Here is a 19,954-nt window from a genome sequence, read left to right as displayed (position 1 = left end):
TGGAGGCAAGTATTATTATTATTATTATTATTATTATTATTATTATTATGCCCCACAGCTTCCTGGTTTGTCCAATCTACACAGACATTAAGAGAAGCTTTGTTCAAAGATTTAAATCTCCCAGTTGGGAGATCAATTGGGTATTTGATTAACTTTTTATAAGGTGGCAGGTCCCCCTACACTTCTGGAAAAAGTGGCCGGTTTTGCCTTTTGAGTGGCAATTTTGAGGAGAAAAGTTCTTCAGGGGAGCAAACTGTCATCTCACAAAGTGTCTGCTTTTAATAATCATTTTAACCACGTAATAGATTTTATTCCATTTCTATTCTGTATTCTGTGTTTTATCTTTTGTAATGGCTTTGGCTAAACAAACAAACAAACAAACACCTCCCTCCTGGCTCTTAGCCCCTGATAGCCCTTATCCTCCAGGCACTTCGTATTTTAAAGCCATTCAATACCCAGGAAAGGAGTGAGCAGACCTCCCTCTTAAAAGCACAAGAGATACTACCTCTCCAAGCTTCCTTACCTACAACCAAAAATACCTTTTAACTCCAGCTGCACCTTCAGGGAAACAGGGGAAGCCTTTTCACAGCACGGAATTGTTGCTTTTTAAAAGAGCATCATTTTGAAGCACCCGCAGGCGACGAGGTTGAGCACTGGCAAGCGCAGCAGTTGTTGTTTTTATAACGATATATTCAAATATTGTACATAAAACCAAGCCCCCTTGTCCTCATTTGAACCCACGGCTTCCCCAGTTTCTGTTTGTTCCCTGTGTGCAAAAGAGGGATCGAAGTTGGTCTGCAGTTGATGATGGAATGCAATTAAATGATGATGATCAAATGCAATAAAAGGGAAGGAGGCGGAGGGGAGTTCGGACAGCAAGTGAGACTCACCTTTTTAGGGGGAAGGGATGTGCGGCTCCCCGGGATTTTCCGGCGGGGAAAGGGGAGAGGAGGGCGGCTGCGAGGTTTCTGGAGCGATGGAGGCTGCTCTCGTTGCCGGTCTCGTTTCTTCCTCCTCCTCCTCCTCCTCCTACTCTAATGGCGACAGATAAGGAGCCGAGGTTCCTGCACGCGAGCAATGCTGCCCCCGACTGGAAGAGGCTGCTCATAGCTCCTCCACCCACCCAAAATAATTTGAGTAATTAGTTCTTGTTTAATTATGATTACGTACATTGCCCCTCTCCCCTCGCCCCGAAGGATCGAACTCAAAACGGCTTGCAAAAGCAAAGATTTGAGAAATAGATATTAAACACGAATGAAAGCAACCTACAACATGCACACGAATATGTAAAAGTTGTTTTGCTTAGTAGTTGTAACACGCTCTGGGGCCTTAGGTAATGCAAAGGTTGGATAGCCATTTTGCTTTTCATTGAGTTTCCTGCATTGCAGGGGGTTGGACTAGATGACCCTAGGGTCCCTTCCTACTTATTTGTTTGTATTTGTAGAGCGCCCTTCATCCAAGGTTCACAGGTGGTTTACTTTACAGTATTTTATAGTCTGCAAGAAAAGGGACCCAACAACTCGCAGGGTCATCTAGCCCAACCCCCCGCATTGCAGGAATCTTAGCTAAAGCATCCATAACAGATGGCCCTCCAACCTCTGCTTATAAACCTACAAGGAAGGAGAGTCCGCCACCTCCCGAGGGAGACCGTTCCACTGTCCAACAGCTCTTACCATCAGAAAGTTCTTCCTGATGTTTAGTTGGAATCACCTTTCTTGCAACTTGAAGCCCTTGGTTCAGATGCTAAACTCCAGAGCTGTAGAAACAAGCTTGTTCCATCATCCAAGCACCAGCCCTTGAGATGTTTGAAAATGGCTATCATATCTCCTTTCAGTCTCCTTTTCCGTGCTAAACATCCCCAGCTCCCTCAACCGCTCCTCATAAGGGTTGGTTTCCAGACCCTTGATCATCTTGGTTGCCCTCCTCTGCACACGTTCCAGCTTGTCAACATCCTTCTTAAATTTTGGTACCCAGAACTGGACATAGTACCCCAGAATAGAGTGGGACTATGAATTCTGATCTGAACACTGTACAGTGGTACCTCGGGTTAAGAACTTAATTCGTTCTGGAGGTCCGTTCTTAACCTGAAACTGTTCTTAACCTGAGGTACCACTTTAGCTAATGGGGCCTCCCACTGCCACCCCACGATTTCTGTTCTCATCCTGAAGCAAAGTTCTTAACCCGAGGTACTATTTCTGGGTTAGCGGAGTCTGTAACCTGAAGTGTCTGTAACCTGAAGCGTCTGTAACCCGAGGTACCACTGTATCTCTGTTGATGTAGCTCAGAATAGCATTAGCTTTTTTCGCTGCTGCGTCACACTGTTGACTCATGCTAAGCTTGTGGTCTACCAAGACCCCTAGATTCTTTTCACATGTACTGCTAGTAAGTGAGGTGTCTCCTTGCTTATATTTGTGCCCAGTTCAACTTAGTCAGAAAGCCCAAAAGGACAACTCTCCCTTATGTTTTGGAATGTCAAGACTTCTCATTGATTAAAAAAAAAAAAGTATTGTCATCTTTTTAAAGATATAGCTGGCTTCTTAAACACTCTGCCATTTTATGCAAGAGAAACTTCCTGTCATGGCCACCCCAGCACTCCTCTCTAGAAAGGAAAAAGGAACAAGGGCACCATCTATGCAGGGCCGTGAGGGCCACCTCAAAAAAATTAAATGAAGGGGCTGCCCCCCCCCCCCCCAGTTCTGTGGCGGCCGCATGCATGCTGTGAATTGAACTGATGCACGCTTGGGAACAAACAAGTCCCCCACATTCAACTGGTCCAGCCTCCAGAAAATGTAAGACAATATGCCCCTCCCTCCATTTCAGAACTGGAGTCTTATTTTTCTGTAATCTCACAGCCTTTACAAAACGACAGTGCCACACTCAGAGATTATTAATTAATTAATTTTTATTCATTTTCAAAACCTTAACGAATGCAACAAAACGTAACTTGGGAGTGTTTCCCGCCAAGAAAATAGGAGGCTTGTCAAAGGAGAAATAAAGGTCACAAAAGTGCAAACCAGAACAAGTCAAAATGGTTTTAACGCAGTAAACAACTCCATGCCTTTGAGGTGGCCTTCTCGTAAGATCTTCTCGAGGCATCTATAGGATGAATGGGTGTCAAATATGCACAGGAGGATAATGGATCCAAGAATTTTTGGACCACAATGTTCCCCTGCTGTTCATTTGAGCACACAATCCCTAAACCAGTGGTTTTCAACCAGCGTGCCATGGCACCCTGGGGTGCCTTGATGATCAGGGGTGCCATGGGCAACACTGGCCTCTGTCCCTCTTTCCTTCCCTCCCTCCTCGGATGCCCTCTCATGTCTCTGCTTCCCAGGCCCCTGTGGGGCAGCGTGAGGAGGCACCTCTCTTTGGGGCGGAGCGGCTGCCCGGAGGACTCCCAAGGAGAGGGGAGAGAGAAGGCCAAGTCACCTGTAGGGCAGCTGGGGGGGTGGGCAGCGGACACAAGTCCCCCACTGCCATTTTGGCCAGCGCAGAGCCTGCAGGTGCCCAAGCCACTATGTCACTCCCAGGAGAGTTGCGGGGCTCAGGCGCACTGTGGGTCCCGCAGTTAAGTGCTGCCCCTGCAGTGTGGCAGCCAGTGTGCACCCCCCCCAGCTATGCCTCTGGAAACACTCCACAAGTGAGCAGAATTAAGCATTCAATGCCAAACCTTCCGAGGCCATAAGCTTTCTGTTCACCTGTGACACAATGTCTGGCTTTAAGAGGATGTGCGTAAGCTGGTTAAAGTGAAGCCATGACCGTGGGCTGATGAAAACTGGTGACGGAGGGAAGATCCTCGACCCATGCTGTGGGGCCTACGGTGTCGGCAGAGCTCTTATTGCCTCCCTGCTGCTAGATGTTCTGCTTTCAACAGCAGCTGCAGATATTCCTGCAGTGGGATATTACATGTTCTCAGTCCTGCTAAGCATTTCTTTCCCTCTGGATTCTCTGATGTGCAACAAGCCAATGTGCCAAATCGGTGTGTTTTAAGTAGGCACAGAAAAATAAAATGAAGTCGGGATGAAATGCCTCCACGGAGAGGGTATTCCATAAGGACTAGAACAGTGTGTTCCTAACCACGTCAGTCTTGCTGAATTCAATGGGGTTTATGTCCAGGATAAAGTGGGGTGAGGATTGCAGCCCAAATTCTGTGATTATAGCCACAACTACAGTATTCTGCTTACGCATGCTTCCTCACCACTGCATTTTCATGGGTAAGCTTTTAGTTTCAGCATGCATTATGTATATTGATGGGCGGGGTATAAATAATAAAATTGTTGATATTATTATACGTTTATGAGTAACTGGTGCCTTGTGACTAACATATTTGAGACTTGGAGTCTAACTGAAAGTGGACATAGTTATTCTACGGGCTTTCCGAGAGCTTTCTGAGCTCAATCCCATTTTGAGGCCTAATGCTGGCTACTCCCAATGGGAATATGGCCACTGGTACAGGTATGGCAGGGGCCTGCACAGCGAACATGCTGCCCCGATTTGAACTCTCCCCACCCTCAGAGGACGCAGGCCTCGGGAGCGTCCTGTGAGTTCTCTGGTGTCTTTTCAACGTATCTCTCTGGGAAAAGCTCTTTCCACATTCGGGGCATTGGAACAATTCCCCAGTATGGATGCTCTGGTGCCTAACTAAGTGCGTTCTCTGCCGAAAGCTTCTCCCACACTGTGAACATCCGTATGGTTTCTCTCCCGTATGGATTCTATGATGTCTTGCTAACTCTGCTCTGAAGGTGAAGTTTTTCCCGCACACAGAACATTCGTGGGGTTTCCTTCCTGAATTATTGTTCCGATGTCTATGTCTGAAGCGTTTCTCATCTTTGGGGCATTCGTGGGAGCTCTCTTCTGTGTGGCTCTCCTGGTGTCCAACGAATTCCTCTCTCCCACATAAATTTTCACCACATGCAGGCAAGGCATTTTGTTTCTCCCCCCTAAGTATTCCCTGTAGTTTCTCAAGGCAACATACCGACTGGCTGTCTCTCGCTGATGCGGGGCACTCAAAAGGGTTCTCTGACTTATATTTTCTCCTGCAGGGCTTTCCACTGTCTGTGGCTTTGCTAACAGAGACTGCAATAACTCCTGAGAGGCATTGTGTTTCTCTCTTCACCGGCTGCTTCTCCTGTTGCCCTTTGGAATTATTTTTCTCCTCAGGAATTCCAGGTGTCACAGCTGAAATATCCCGACGGAATTCTCCCGCTAACGCCCTGTGCATTTCTTTCGGCAAATTCTCTCCCAACCGGGATTTCTCCATCTTCGTCCAGCACCTGTCTTGTTCACCTGAAGAGAAAGAGAGAGGAATTTTGTCCAAGCTCTGGTCACCTCTTTTCTAGACTCTTGCAACCTCCTCCCTCCTGGCTTTCTCTGTCCTGCCAGAGCTCCCTTTCTAGGCAATTCTGAATCTTCTCCGCTACACTCAGCTTTTTCTCTCAACTTCTAGCCATGCATCACCACTGTCTCCACAAGTGAGGTTCTCCTCTTCACTCAGTTCTGCTCCTGGGAGAGGTGCCTTTTGTGACATCTCTAAATTAAGATGTTAAAGCAAGTGCGCCTATTTGGGTCTGCTTGCACTAAATCAGTTTGTTGCAGAGGAAAGTCATCTTCCACACTGTAAATGAGACTGTCCTCAATGATTCTGTCAGCCATTATCTCTCATCACGGCTTTAAAGGTAAAGGTACCCCTGACCATTAGGTCCAGTCACGGACGACTCTGGGGTTATGCACTCATCTCGCTTTATTGGCCGAGGGAGCCGGCATACAGCTTCTGGGTCATGTGGCCAGCATGACTAAGCCACTTCTGGCGAAGCAGAGCAGTGCACAGAAATGCCATTTACCTTCCCGCCAGAGTGGTACTAACTTATCTACTTGCACTTGACGTGCTTTCGAACTGCTAGGTTGGCAGGAGCTGGGACCGAGCAATGGAAGCTCACCCCGTCGCAGGGATTCGAACCACCGACCTTCTGATTGGCAGGCCCTTGGCTCTGTGGTTTAGACCACAGCGCCACCCATGTCCCCATCACGGCTTTATGAAGGGGCAAAAACATAAATTCCAGGAGTTTTGCTTTCTGAAGGAAACATGATACCTCTGGTTCCTCAGTAGGTTTCAGCGCCCTCAGAAAAAGCAATTCCTGGGGTACATTGGGGGTAAATGAGGAAAACAACAATGTATTATAGTTTGTTCTAAAGGCTGGTATCAAAAGCCTGTAATTTTAATTAAGTCCACAATGCCAGGTAGCAGACTTTTTTTTAGGATTGCAGTCTAAACCTGTCTACTTCTCCCTAATAGCTAAAGTACTTTATGGATAAATGGTTATGTTCATAGGGGCCAGCAACAGCAGTTTGACTAGTTAAATCAGCTGTGGGGAACATTTGACCCTCCAGATGTTGCTGAACTCCAACTCCCATCATCCCTGGCTATGTTCAGCAACATCTGGAGGGTCAAATGTTCCCCACACTTGGACTAACCCCCACTCCCAAGTGTTCCGTCTAATACAAAACCAGTTTCAACTAATCACAAAGAAGATATATTTGGGGCACTGAAGACCCTGATCACCTGCCCCCTTTCCATACTATCAGCCATGTCTCCAGATTATGGCTTCCCTGTTGAAGTGAGAAGGGGACAACTCAGAATCAGACTCTGGGAATTGTACATCAAGAGGTCAGTACAGGCCTCTGGGCTACCAAACTCCAGTTCCCAGTGCTCCTTGAGGAAAAGCAATGGCAAGCAGAATGGTTTAATCCCAAGCAGTTTGACACATGAGATATTCCACTAACTATGTCCCAGTATGCAGTTTTTAAGACTGCAGCCACTACAGTGGTACCTCGGGTTAAGAACTTAATTCATTCTGGAGGTCCGTTCTTAACCTGAAACTGTTCTTAACCTGAAGCACCACTTTAGCTAATGGGGCCTCCCGCTGCTGCACGATTTCTGTTCTTATCCTGAAGCAAAGTTCTTAACCCGAGGTCCTATTTCTGGGTTAGCATAGTCTGTAACCTGAAGCATCTGTAACCGGAGGTACCACTGTATTGACAAGATAAAAAATGGTTTCTGGAACTTCCTTCACTAGAGGAGCATGCCGCTGAGGAGCTGTGGGCACAAATAGTTCATAGTGGCCACCCACTTGCTATCGAGAGTATAGAGAAAGTGGAATCTGTGGTGATAGGATCTGATGGCAGACAATATTAAAGGTGCTCTGGTGCTTAACCAATCTTTCCTGGCTTTTCCTTGTGGCATTTGTAAGGTCTCTTGTGAGTGCTCTGATGAACCTGAAACAGTTACTCTCTGCTATGGGTCCTCTGATGGCCCATCAGGTGCTGGCGCCGCCTGAAGCTCTTATCGCACTCGGGACATTTGTACGGTTTTTCTCCGGTATGGATCCTCTGATGAATCTTCAAGTCCCCCCTCTGACCGAAACATTTCCTGCAGTGAGAACATTTGTACGGTTTCTCTCTAGTGTGGACCCTCCGGTGCCTGCACAGGTTTTCTCCCCAGCTGAAGCTTTTCCCGCACTCAAGGCACCTGTAGGGTTTCTCTCCAGTATGAATCCTCTGGTGCCTTGTTAAACCTGCTCTGGAAGTGAAGCTTTTCCTACACGTGGAACATTCATGATTCTTCCTTCCTGAAGGAACGTCCTGATGATTCTGCAGCCTGCATCTGAAACTTTGGCCACCCTCAAGACTTTCCTTGGGTTCCTCTTCTGTGCAAATATTCTGGTGGCCAACAAGAGAGTTTCTTCCACACTCGGCAGGTGCATGTTGTTTCCCTCCTGTAAGCATCTCCTGAGGTTTACAGAAGCAATGCTTTGTCTGGCTTTCTTTGCCCCACGGAGGACGTTCGCTGGGGTCCTCCCCAGGGTGACTCACAACAAGCCCTGACTTGTCGTTGTGTTTCCTCCCGTACCCAGAAAATGGAAGCTTCTCCCCCTCTATGGGCCCTGAAGAGGTCAGGATAACAACACCTGGAATAACTTCTGTGCGCTCGCTGCGTTCTCCCTCTCTCTCCACTGGCTTCTTCTGTCGCCCTTTCCCCTCACATGGCTGCTCGTGAGTTTCAGACGTCAGAGGAAAATCCCACTGAGGTACTTCTGTGCATGCCCTGTGTATGTCATCTGGCAAAGTCTCTCCTCGCTGAGACGTCTCCCTCTTGATCCAGCATTTCTTTTGTTCACCTGAAGAGACAGAGAGAGGGGTTTTGTCCATCCTCTGGTCTTTTCTAGAAGCCTGCAACCTCCTTCCTCTCCTCACCGTTTGCCCTTCCGCATCATTGAAATATATCTGCTAAGCTCAAGCTTTATTTCTCTCTCCCTCCCTACCTCCAGCCAGATATCAACCCCTCTCCTTACATCCCAGGCTGTGTGGATTGTTCACTTAACCCAGGCTGGTTTGTGGCCTCTCTAAATAAAGGGAATAAATATGGCTATTTTGTTCTATTTGTACAGAAACTGCTTCAGCTAATCCTGCACGGAAGGAATATGGGGCACTGAATGCTATCGGGCATGTCTCACACGATGGCTCCTGTTTTGAAGGGGCAAAAGGGACATCTCACACTCAAGTCCCGGAAATTGTGCTATCTGAAGCAAACCAAGGCCTCTGGTTTCCCAAGAGTTTTCAACACCCTCAGAAAAAGCAATTCTCAGTCATTCAAGGAAAGACCTACATTGGCTCCCAGTACGTTTCCGAGCACAATTCAAAGTGTTGGTGTTGATCTTTAAAGCCCTAAGTGGCCTCGGCCCAGTATACCTGAAGGAGCATCTCCACCCCCATCGTTCTGCCCTGACGCTGAGGTCCAGCGCCGAGGGCCTTCCAGCGGTTCCCTCATTGCGAGAAGCAAAGCTACAAGGAACCAGGCAGAGGGCCTTCTCGGTAGTGGCGCCCGCCCTGTGGAACACCCTCCCATCAGATGTCAAAGAGATAAACAACTACCTGACATTTAGAAGACATCTGAAGGCAGCCCTGTTCAGGGAGGTTTTTAATGTGTGACATTTTAATGTATTTTTAATCTTTGTTGGAAGCTGCCCAGAGTGGCTGGAGAAACCCAGCCAGATGGGCAGGGTACAAATAATAATAATAATTTATTATTATTATTATTATTATTATTATTATTATTATTATTATTATCCAGTCTGTGCTAAAAAAAGCTCCAAGTTGAGCCCACCACCTCCCGAGGGAGACTGCTCCACTGTCAAACAGCTCTTACTGTTATTCCTAATGTTTTTGTATTTATGACTTGTACTGCAGTACATAGAATTGGGGAAAAGGCTCTTTCTTCCTCTTTCGAATTCCAAAAATGGCAAGTTGTTTACTGGACTTGAGCGACCCTTACCAAAAGACAGGACATTTCCATTGTCCTCTGGCAGGACTTGCCAGAACATAGTCTGTTGGCCTGGCTGTGTTGGAGTCCTTTCAAACATGGGCAAAGGCACGCCTGTCTCCTTGGAATTTGGCAGTCCCTGGAAATATAAAACACCCCAACACCACCATCAGATGCTATTGCATAAGAAACAATGCAAATGCACAGAATGATGCTAATGTCCTTTCCCCCCACAAACAAACAAACAAACAAACAAACAAACAAACCCGTTAAATAAGAGTTTCAGCTCTGAATCCAGTTGTAAAAGTAAAGGGACCCCTGACCATTAGGTCCAGTCATGACCAACTCTGGGGTTGCGGCGCTCATCTCGCTTTATTGGCCGAGGGAGCTGGCGTACAGCTTCTGGGTCATGTGGCCAGCATGATTAAGTCACTTCTGGCAAACCAGAGCAGCACATGGAAATGCCGTTTACCTTCCCGCCAGAGTGGTACCTATTTATCTACTTGCACTTTGACGTGCTCTCGAACTGCTAGGTTGGCAGGAGCTGGGACCGAGCAACGAGAGCTCAGCTCACCCCATCGCGGGGATTCGAACCGCCAACCTTCTGATTGGCAAGTCCTAGGCTCTGTGGTTTAACCCACAGCACCACCTGCGTCCCGATCAATCCAGTTGTAAAAATACAAAATTCTGCACTGTGACTTAGAACACAGAAAAGGATGATGAATACATTCTGGGAACATAAATAGCCATAGTAACCTATGGAGAAGAAACACCATCTGCAGGTGGACAAGGCAAGGAAGTGTCAAAAACTGGGAGTTTATTTTTTGATTCTTAAAATGAAACCAGCATGCTATAAACAACTAACAACAGGCAGGTTACAGTGGTGCCCCGCAAGACGAATGCCTCGCAAGATGGAAAACCCGCTAAACGAAAGGGTTTTCCGTTTTAGAGGTGCTTCGCAAAACGAATTTCCTATGTGCTTGCTTCGCAAGACGAAAATGTCTTGCGAGTTCCTGCGGGGTTTTTTTCCTTTTCCCCCCTTTTTCCCAAGCCGCTAAACCGCTTATCAGCTGATGGCTAAGCCGCTTAACAGCTGATGCTAAGCCGCTTATCAGCTGATCGTTAAGCCGCTTATCAGCTTATCGTTAAGCCGCTTATCAGCTGATCGTTAAGCCGCTTATCAGCTTATCGTTAAGCCGCTTATCATCTGATCCACTAAGCCCGCTAAGCCCTAATACTGTAGCACTAATCCGCTAAACCGCTAATGGGCTTGCTTCGCAAGACGAAAAAACCCGCAAGACGAAGAGACTCGCGGAACGGATTCTTTTCGTCTTGCGAGGCACCACTGTACTATTTTTTGTGTGGGCAGTTTGCTCAGTTGCTGCTGCTTCTTTAGCTGGGCTCTAAAATTAGCCCTACTAGGGCGGAAATAACCTGAGGCAGAACAAGAGGGAAATCAGCAAACTGGGGTAAAAGCGAGACTTTTACCTCCTCTACTTGCACACTGAGACCCCGGCCCGGGGAAGCATTGCTGTGGTCTCCAAAGCTCACCTCACTCAGGACAACTTCAGCCATCTCCCGTCCTTCAGGAGGAAGCAACAAACTGGAATTACTTGAGCTTTTGATGTTGCCACCTGCAAAGGATGGAAAGGACAATTTCAGAAGGGAAACCTGGCCACCCCTTCCCTTGGAGGTTTTAAGGCAGAGGATGGACAGCCACCCGTCATGGATGGTTTAGTTGAGATTCCTGCATTGCAGGGGGTTGGACTAGATGACCCCTGGGTCCCTTCCAACTGTACAACTCTATAACTGGATGCCAGCAGTTCACATCATGCCTAGCTAGAGCATCCTACAGAGGATCTGTCCTCCAAATTCTAGTACTAGATCAAGTCACAATCAAAGGAAAATTGACTAGAAGATCTGGAAAATCTGGGCCAGACTTGCATATGCAGTTATTTGGTACTTTGTGGTTGCTTCGCCTGAGCATACAACAAATTATTTTGGCGTGATGCTAGTTTTGGCACCTCTGAAGCGACCTCGCGCTGTTGTGTAGAATAGGGATATTCAACGGGTGCAGTGTTTCATCATCTCCTCCCTGCGTGACAAATCTCACCTGCCAAAATCTCATCACCAGACAGCTTAAAGGCACAAGAGACTTCTGTTACACCTAGTTGTCCAAATTATACCGCTCACACAAAAGGTGCAAAACTCTTAGGTCCCCATCTCTTCCTTGGAGTAAGCCCCAACTTACTTCTGAGCAGACACGGTTAGGACTGCGATGTTAGTTGCTCTGGTGAATCCTTACCTAGCAAACTGATCTCCCCAACTCTGTCTTTGTAGATCCGTCCTTGAGCAACGTCTGATGGCACCTCCTCTGCATCCACGGAATCCACGCACGCATCCTGCAACGGTTCCTGAATCAGTGAGGGTGGTAATACTCGGAACAGAGCGAAACAACTACAAAGAGCAAGTGGTAGGTAAAAGAGACGCACTCTGCACCCCTTAATCCTATTCCATTCCAGGTTTAATTCAACTAGCAGTGGTTTGGGGGGAGCAAATAAAGCTCATTGGCTCTCATGAGATTGTTCCAAGGCCAAGCAAGCTATGTAATTGTGAATACTGCATAGGGTTGGCAAAACTGCACACGCAAACACACACGTGCTTCTGGACCTTTAACAGCCACATGACAGGAAGAATAATAATCTTGAAGCGGCCCTGGAAAGGGGCTGGGATTAGCTTTGGATGCAACCCACAGACGCACCTGTCAGATCACATGACAGGAAGCGTTCCTACAGGTGTGGGATCACATCCAACGCTAGTCCTACTCAGAGGAGACACCTTGAACTTAATGAGCACAGCTGACTTCATTGGGTGGAATTCAATCACATTCAACATAGAGAAGATCTACTCAAATTAATGAACATGACTAAGGTCCACTTATTTCAGAGGCTCTGCTCTGAGTAAGCCTGAGTTTCCCACCCCGCATGAGAGATCTGCCTGCGCAAGGACTTCTGCTTGGGCAGCGGGGCTTCCCCGGCCCCCTCTGTGCCCCTCCACAATTGGTTCTGGAGCGGGGAACCCAGAACAGCACGTGGGGGGAGGGAGACATGGGGCAGATCCTTCCGCCTGGCAAGCTGAAATGCTTGAGCCGATGGAAAGATCAGAAGGGGACGATGTTGAAGACCTCCATGCTGTATTGCCATGCTGGGGAAAGCGGCAAATGTGGCCTTTCTGTCCTGTGTTGCAACTGCTAAAGGCACAGTTGCCCAGCCAGAAAGAAAATGTGGCAACCTTGCATTTACGTTCCAGGGTCAATGTAAGGCTAACACTGCAATCCTAAACTAGAACTCTGTGGGGTTTACTTGGGCTTACAGCCCAAACCAACACTTTTTAAAATTACAAAACAAAGGTTCAGGACCTGCTCTCAGGCAGGAATGATCAAATTACTTTAATAGTGGCTGAATTTTTGAGTGCTGTCCATGTAGAAAGCCTGGGCCATTATAAAGAGATTTAGTGGTTCTTATCTGATCGGTGATGCGGTAGTGTGATATTGTATTATTTATGCAAATTGATTTTCTCTGGAGTTAAAGATCTGACTAGTAAAACCTTGTTATGTTGAGCTCTCATTTTATACAAATTGTAAACTGTGTCTGTTTGATAATGTGTGGTTTGCTATGCCTAATAACGGATATTATTATTATTATTATTATTATTATTATTATTAATTACAAAACAAAAATGCTATTCTTTTTTTCTCTGCCTGTCTTGGCAAAATCCCACAGGAATGATCCCCAAATTTCCTGGCTGAAGTTGTGAAAGGTTAATGCACTTTTTCAGAGGGGATACATGTAAACACTTTGCATGTGCCTAAGACAGTTAAATGCATTATTCTCCCACCTGCCACTCTGCAGCCTTGGCCAAGTCTTGCTGGCTGGCCATCAGGAACTCCTCCGCCAGGGCCACCGCCTGCGAACACGACTCCGGTCCTCCTGCTCGGATCCAGCTCTGCGGCTCTGGAGGGAGACTGGCCAGGAACTGCTCCAGGACCAGCAGCTCCAGGATCTGCTCCTTGCTGCGTCTCTCCGGCTTCAGCCACCGGTGGCAGAGATCCTGCAGCTGCAGGTGGATCCTCCGGGGGTCTTCCACCTGCTGGCAGCAGAACTGCCGGAAGTGTTGGCGCTCAGCCTCCGTCCTCAAGGCCGCCCCTCGCAAGATGGCCACCTTCACCTTCCCATAATCCTCTCTGTCTCCGGCTTCCAGGCTCTGGAAGGCCTCGTCTGCTTCCCCGCTCAGCGCAGGCAGGAGCCGGGCTGCCCACTCTCCTCTGGGCCAGTGGCAGGCTTTCGCCACTTGCTCAAAGGAGGCCAGGAAGGCACTGGTGTCTTCCCAGGGGGCAGACTCAGGTGTCTCTGGGGGGCTTCCCCCTTCTGGGTGAAGGGGCTGCAGCGTCTTCAGGAACTGCTGCCACTGGGCTTCCCATCGCTCTTGCCTCCCCTTGCCAGGTCCCCCTTTGCAGTCTTCAGACGCTCCACATCTTGACTGCTTGGTCGTATATTCAGAATAAACTGCTCTGATAGGCTTTGTTGCTCCTTCTGACCCCCCTTTAGGTTCAGTGCCTGCATATTTTTGCTCTATCATCTTCATGCCAACTCTTGAGCTAAAAAGCTAGCGATTTTGGCTGGTTGGTTCCGGGGGGAAGGAAGATCCTTACCAGTTCTTGATATTGATGGAAACAGAGAGATGGTTAGTCCAAGGAGATCTCAGAGAGGAAGGTTCAGGTCTGATGAAATTTGCTTGGTGGCAAAAGAGCTGCAATTGGCTGAGGACCCCAGTAGTCTGAAGACCCTGGGGTCTTCCTGAGTTGAAAGGGGCGTTTCTACCTGAGCTAAAGAAACACACAAACACACACACAATGGAGTCAAGGAAAACAAAAGCCAAAAAGTGGTTAGCAATCAGGGTGGTGGGGCACATTCAGTGTTAGAAACTGAGATATGAAAGCTAGGAGCTAAATGGCAGCTTAAACCTAGGTTATGGGCGCAACAAGGGAATGTCTAGGCATTTCTTTTTAATAACAAGAATACAAAGCTGAAAATGAATGAACTGCAGCAAAATATTATGTTCATTTTTCACCTTGTCCAGTCCTTCCCCTGTCGTCGTCTCCACCGTAATATTCTTAAGAGTGTCTCTTCAGGGAGTAGATGGAAGTGGCACGGCAGAAAAATGTCCTCCTTTCCTCCCACTCTGCAGTTTTAATCTGAAATCTTAGGCACAGTACTGCGCCCAGAGCTCAGAAACTGCTCACGCTAATGAAATTCCGTGTTGTATAATGCACCTAGAACTATGGGAGTTTCGAGCAAGGGGCACATTCTCTAGTAAAAGTGGACTATCAACCCCCATATCAATAGAGAATCATAGACCAATGGTCAGGGATGATGGGATCTGTGGTCCAAAAACAGCTGGAGGCCCAATTTTGGGAAACGCTGCCTTAAGGGAAGTGGTTGGCCACTGTGAGAACAGGATGCTGGATTGCACAGGTTGCTGGCCTGATCCTGCAAGCTCTTCTTAAGTTCTTCCTTAATGGGAGTATTAACAGCCAGTGTGGCTAACACACTAGATCTATGAGGAAGGTTATGCCCACTTTTCAGACCAAAATGAAGACTAGCAGCTTAAGCAGACTTTTAATGTATTTGGGGGATTTCATCGACATATTGCAATTTGAGGCGGCTGAGGAACAACCCTGCTATGTAATGCAGCAATATTATTCCCACATATGTTTGGGTTTCCCTAGCCACCCTGGGCAGCTCACAGCAAATATCAGAACATAAAACATCAAACATTAAAAACGTCCCAATACATGGCTGCCTTCAGATGTCTTCTAATAGTCAGATACAGTGGTACCTTGGTTGTTGAACGGAATCCGTGCCGGAAGTCCATTCGACTTCTGAAAATGTTCGACAACCAAGGTGCAGCTTCTGATTGGCTGCAGGAGCTTCCTGCACTCAGTCAGAAGCAGAGTTGGACATTTGGGTTCCAAAAAATGTTCACAAACCGGAACACTCACTTCCAGGTTTGCAGCATTCGGAAGCCAAAACATTCGAGCCACAAGGCGTTTGAGATCCAAGGTATGACTGTAGTTGTTTATTTCTTTAACATCTGATGGAAGGGCATTCCACAGGGAGGGCGCCACTACCGAGAAGGCCCTCTGTCCGGTTCCCTATAACTTCACTTCTCATAGTGAGGGAACCGCCAGAAGACCCTCAGGAGGATCTTAGTGTCCGGGCTGAACAATAGGGGTAGAGATGCTCCTTCAGGTATGCAGGGCCAAAGCCATTTAGGTCAGCACCAACACTTCAAATTGTGTTTAGAAATGTACTGGGAACCAATGTAGGCCTTTCAGGACCAGTGTTATATGGTCCCAGCCGCCACTCCCAGTCACCAGTCTAGCTGTTGCATTCTGGATTAGTTGTAGTTTCCGGGTCACCTTCAAAGGTAGCCCCACATAGAGTGCATTGCATTTTGAGAGGAGCAGCAGCAGCAGAGAGCAGTTTGCAGGAACACGATAATAAAAATCTGTCGTTAATATCCCACCATTGCTTATGGGGGGGGTGGCTAATTTGAACAACAGCAGCTTTAAATTATAGGCTTCTCCCATAATCTCGGGTCAAGGGCAGGCTGAGAGTAACTGGCAACAACATGGGAAACCTGAGTTCAAATCCCTCCACTTGGCCATGAAGCTCACTGAGTGACCTTGGGCCAATCACTGCCTGCGCTCAGCCTAATCTGTGTTTTTATATGGTAAACCGCCCTGTGATCCTCGGGTGGACGGAGGCATACTAATAATACTAATAATGACCTACCTCTTGGGGCTGTTGTTGTTGTTGTTGTGGGGGCCAAACGAGGAGGTGGGGGGGACGTGCGCCACCTTGAGCTTCTGGGAGAGAAGAGGTGAGGCGGGACTGCAGCAAAGAAACCCTGCGACCTATTTGTTATTTTTGCTTCCCATACTACATACGCGGAGAACTGAGGCGGGGCGACTTAAAGGGGGGCAGCCAGAGGCTACGTGGCACGTGGGGCTTCTGCGATTCACCGCGGGGCTTCGCACGCGCACCTTTGCACAATGCCGGAAGCGGCAAGAAGACACGTGTTTGTGTGTGTGCGTGCGCGCGCGCGCGTGTGTATGTGAGACAGAGAGAGAGCGCGCGTCTGTTGCAACTCACTTCTCCAATCGATCCGCATTGCTGCTGCTGTTGCGCCTATGACGCTTCCCCAGACCCCAAACCCTTCCTTCCCCGCTGCCAGCCCCTCTTTTCCTCCTCCCCCACCCCTACCTTAAATGCTCCCTCCGCCTCTTCTTCCTCCTCCTCGGTGTTTTAATGGCGGAGCTGCAGAGGCAGAAAGACGCTCCTCCGACCGCCCCCTGTTGAAGGACTGGGTGGCTACAGCAGAAAACTTTCTTTAAAAAACGAAAAAACAGACGGATGTCCCTATGCATATTTGCTTATTCCCTGCATCTAAATATGCACATTTGCTTATTCGTTGCATTGCTGCAATTTATACTGTAAAGCGCCCTGTTCTCCTCGGATGAAAGGCGTCGTTAGGGATTTAATAAACAACGACAACAAAAATAATAATTTCCCAGCTTTTTCAGGAGCTCAAGGTGGCGCTCTTGGGTCTCTTACCCAGGCTTCGTTTAATCCCCAACAACAACCCTGTGAGGCAGGTTAGACACACGAGTAGTTGGCCCAATGCCACCCAATGAGCTTCATGGTTGCGTTGGGATTTGAACCCGGGTCTCCCAGGTCTGACCACTGTACCACCTTGGACTAGGAGGCAAGTATTGTTGAATCCAGGGTTGTAGTGAGTGAACCTGAGCAGGATCTGGCAGTCCAGGAGTAAAGACACATTAACCTTTAGAGGACCTAAGCACTGAAAATATTGCTATGTGTGTGGGGGGGGGGGTTGGACTAGATGCCCCTTGGGGATCCCTACTATGATAGAACGCCCCCCCTCCCCAGCTTAGGTGGGGATTCATTCACTCATTCATAATTTTATTTGTATGCGGCTTGCAATATGGAAAAAAGCGTACGTAATTACAAACGTAACAGAAAAAGTCATAACAATTTCCACAAAAATCCAAAAATATGTCAAACATAAAGGTACAAAAAAATTATTATCAATAGAATATTATCAACAGAAACAACAACTCTCTCAACAAAACCTCAGAAAGTAATAAAAAGAGAACAGGACCTAATGGTCACAAAACCAGACCCCATAAACACAGCAACATGTCGGGCCTACAACTTCGCAAAGTCTGAGGCTATGTGCTTCAACACACCCCCTCACACCCAATATCATAATGCAAACTTCACAGAAATGCAGAAATGTAAATCAGGCAAAGTTCAGAACTCGGGTTTCTGTAGAGAAGCCTATCACTCAGATTTTAACAATGCAAGCTAATTGTTTTCCTGGAATATTATGAAAATGATATACAGGTGGTACATAACCCCAGTCAAGCTTGCAAAAATTTATCACTTGCCCGATAACAAATGTTGGAAATGTAAAGAAACTGAAGGTACATTTTTTCACCTTTGGTGGACGTGCCCAAGGATTAAGGCTTTCTGGGAAATGATATATAATGAATTAAAAAAGGTATTTAAGTATACCTTCCCTAAGAAACCAGAGGCCTTTCTCCCGCGCATAGTCGGCCAAATGGTGTTAAAAAAGGATAGAACTTTCTTTATGTATGCAACAACAGCAGCAAGAATACTCATCGCAAAGTATTGGAAGACACAAGAACTTCCCACGCTGGAGGAATGGCAGATGAAACTTATGGACTATATGGAACTGGCGGAAATGACTGGTAGAATCCATGACCAGGGAGAAGAGTCGGTGGAGGAAGATTGGAAGAAATTCAAAGACTATCTTCAGAAACATTGCAAAATTAAAGAATGTTAGAGTGATGTTGGACTGAAAATAAGCGGTTTCCAGCTGTACAGGTTAAAGTTAATGATAGACTAAGATTAAAGATTAGGATTAAAGATGTTTAAGGAAATGGAAATTTGACAATTAAGAGGTAAAATTTTAATGTTATATTACATTAAGACTAAAGATTAGGTTTAAAGAAGTTGAAGTTATATATTTTAATATTATATTAAAATTAAAGATTTTAAAATTAAAAAAGTGGGATTAAAAAAGTGGAAAAGAAATTGCTGGACAAACAATTTGGATTGGAATACAAAAGAGGGAGGTATGAGGAAGTCCAGAAAATAAGTAAATTTAAAAACGGAAATGGAAAAGAGATATTGTTTTTAATTGTTATGTTTCTTTTTATTGTTGATTCTTGCTTTTTGTGTTTTTTTATTTTCTTTTTGAGATTTGTATTGTGTATTTGTGTATCTTTTTTATGTTTTTCTTTTCTTCCTTTGTTGTTCAATTTTTGATTGAAACTTTAATAAAAATTATTTTAAAAAAAAACCACTAATTGTTTTCCTGGGCTTGCCAGAGCATCTTATTGAAATGCTGAATAGACAGGTACTGAATCAATTGACTAAGGATGGGTCCCATTCCTACCAAAGATGTTTATGTATTAGCAGGGCTTGAGACATTTGCAAATGTAAAGACTGCTGGCTGTGAAGGATTGATTTTAGCAAGAACTTCCTTCTGAATGTTTGGAAGGGGCTCTTCAACTGGAGACTAAAGTTGGTCTTGCTTTTGCTCTGTGAACTGTCCGATACACTCAAAGATGCTTGTGGTTTTGCGGGTCGGTGGCCGGCTGGGAAATTGCCTGTTTCTGTGTCACCATTTCCTCATGAAAATCAATACAATACATTTTTTAAAAAAGGAAAGCTTGGGGTGAACAAAAGGCTAACAGGGAGACGTAAAGGAACTGGCAGTGTTACAGGTTCCTCGTAATACTTGTTCGGCATTTGTAAGAAATCAATCTTTTAGAGCGACAGAAACTCCCTGCCTGTTGTTGACATCATCCAGGTGCCTTCACTGTACTTTTCGGCTCCTGCTAAAAACATTTAGGCCTTAAATGGCTCAGGACCACAATACCTCAAGGACCGCCCTTTTCCATATGAACCTACCTGGAGCCTGCAATCATCATCTGAGGCCCTCCTTCATGTGCCTCCTCCATGAAAGCTCTGGAGGGTGGCAATACAAGAACGGGCCTTCTCTGCGGTGGCTTCCCGTTTGTGGAATGTTCTCCCCAGGGAGGTTCAGCTGGCACCTTCATTATACACCTTTAGACGCCAGGTAAAAACATTCTTCTTTAACCAGGCCTTTGGCTGATTGACATTCAATGCCCTTTTAAAATGGGAAGACGGGATGGGGTTAATTGGGTAGTTTTTGTTTTGTATTTTGTTATTTTATATTGTGATTTTATGTTGTAACCGTCCTGAGACCTGTGGGTATAGGGCAGTATACAAATTTAATAAAAGCCTGCAAGCTTTTATATTGTTGTGTGTGCGCGCACTAGGCTCTTTGCCTGAGTCCTTTTCTAATTCAGCAAGGATTCAATTCATTGAAAACTCCTCCAGCTTCTTGGTGAGATAATGGCCCCCTAAGTATGGGACGTTAAGGTAACTACAACAACAAAAACACCAACAACTTTATTGTCAATGCACAACCTGTGTA

The 19,954-nt window shown here is 46.5% G+C and overlaps 1 protein-coding gene across 11 annotated transcripts; it reads right to left on the bottom strand.

The window, feature by feature from the left end:
- Positions 1 to 2,882: 2,882 nt before the first annotated feature.
- On the bottom strand, positions 2,883 to 19,422 carry LOC308469439 (zinc finger protein 446-like). 11 transcript variants are annotated; one of them, XM_080991911.1, is made up of 7 exons: positions 19,405 to 19,422; positions 13,214 to 14,201; positions 11,622 to 11,730; positions 10,805 to 10,950; positions 9,329 to 9,455; positions 7,965 to 8,174; positions 2,883 to 5,286 (listed from the first exon to the last, which is right to left on the bottom strand). In XM_080991911.1, the coding sequence occupies exons 2-7, from the start codon at positions 13,958 to 13,960 to the stop codon at positions 4,367 to 4,369; spliced, it is 2,259 nt and encodes a 752-aa protein (XP_080848037.1). In that variant the 5' UTR covers positions 13,961 to 14,201; positions 19,405 to 19,422; the 3' UTR covers positions 2,883 to 4,366. The 11 variants fall into 11 exon arrangements, 9 of the variants coding, with proteins under 9 accessions (XP_080848037.1, XP_080848034.1, XP_080848035.1 ...); XM_080991908.1 differs by lacking the exon at positions 19,405 to 19,422 and adding an exon at positions 16,645 to 16,732; XM_080991909.1 differs by lacking the exon at positions 19,405 to 19,422 and adding an exon at positions 16,534 to 16,590.
- Positions 19,423 to 19,954: the final 532 nt, after the last annotated feature.

The sequence above is a fragment of the Podarcis pityusensis genome (genome assembly GCF_964106645.2).
Source record: "Podarcis pityusensis genome assembly, chromosome: 2".
In the NCBI taxonomy this organism is placed as follows: domain Eukaryota; kingdom Metazoa; phylum Chordata; class Lepidosauria; order Squamata; family Lacertidae; genus Podarcis; species Podarcis pityusensis.
The sequence above is the reverse complement of the archived record's forward strand: the minus strand, read 5'-3'. Positions and strand labels throughout refer to the sequence as shown.

Excerpts from the sequence above, each read along its gene's own strand:
- LOC308469439 (XM_080991911.1), bottom strand. The coding sequence starts at position 13,960 with ATGAAGATGATAGAGCAAAAATATGCAGGCACTGAACCTAAAGGGGGG. Across the intron at positions 11,731-13,213 it reads CCAAGGCTGCAGAGTGGCAG|GAACCGTTGCAGGATGCGTG; the intron begins GTGGGAGAATAA and ends TCACTGATTCAG. Across the intron at positions 8,175-9,328 it reads TGGAAATGTCCTGTCTTTTG|GTGAACAAAAGAAATGCTGG; the intron begins GTAAGGGTCGCT and ends CTGTCTCTTCAG.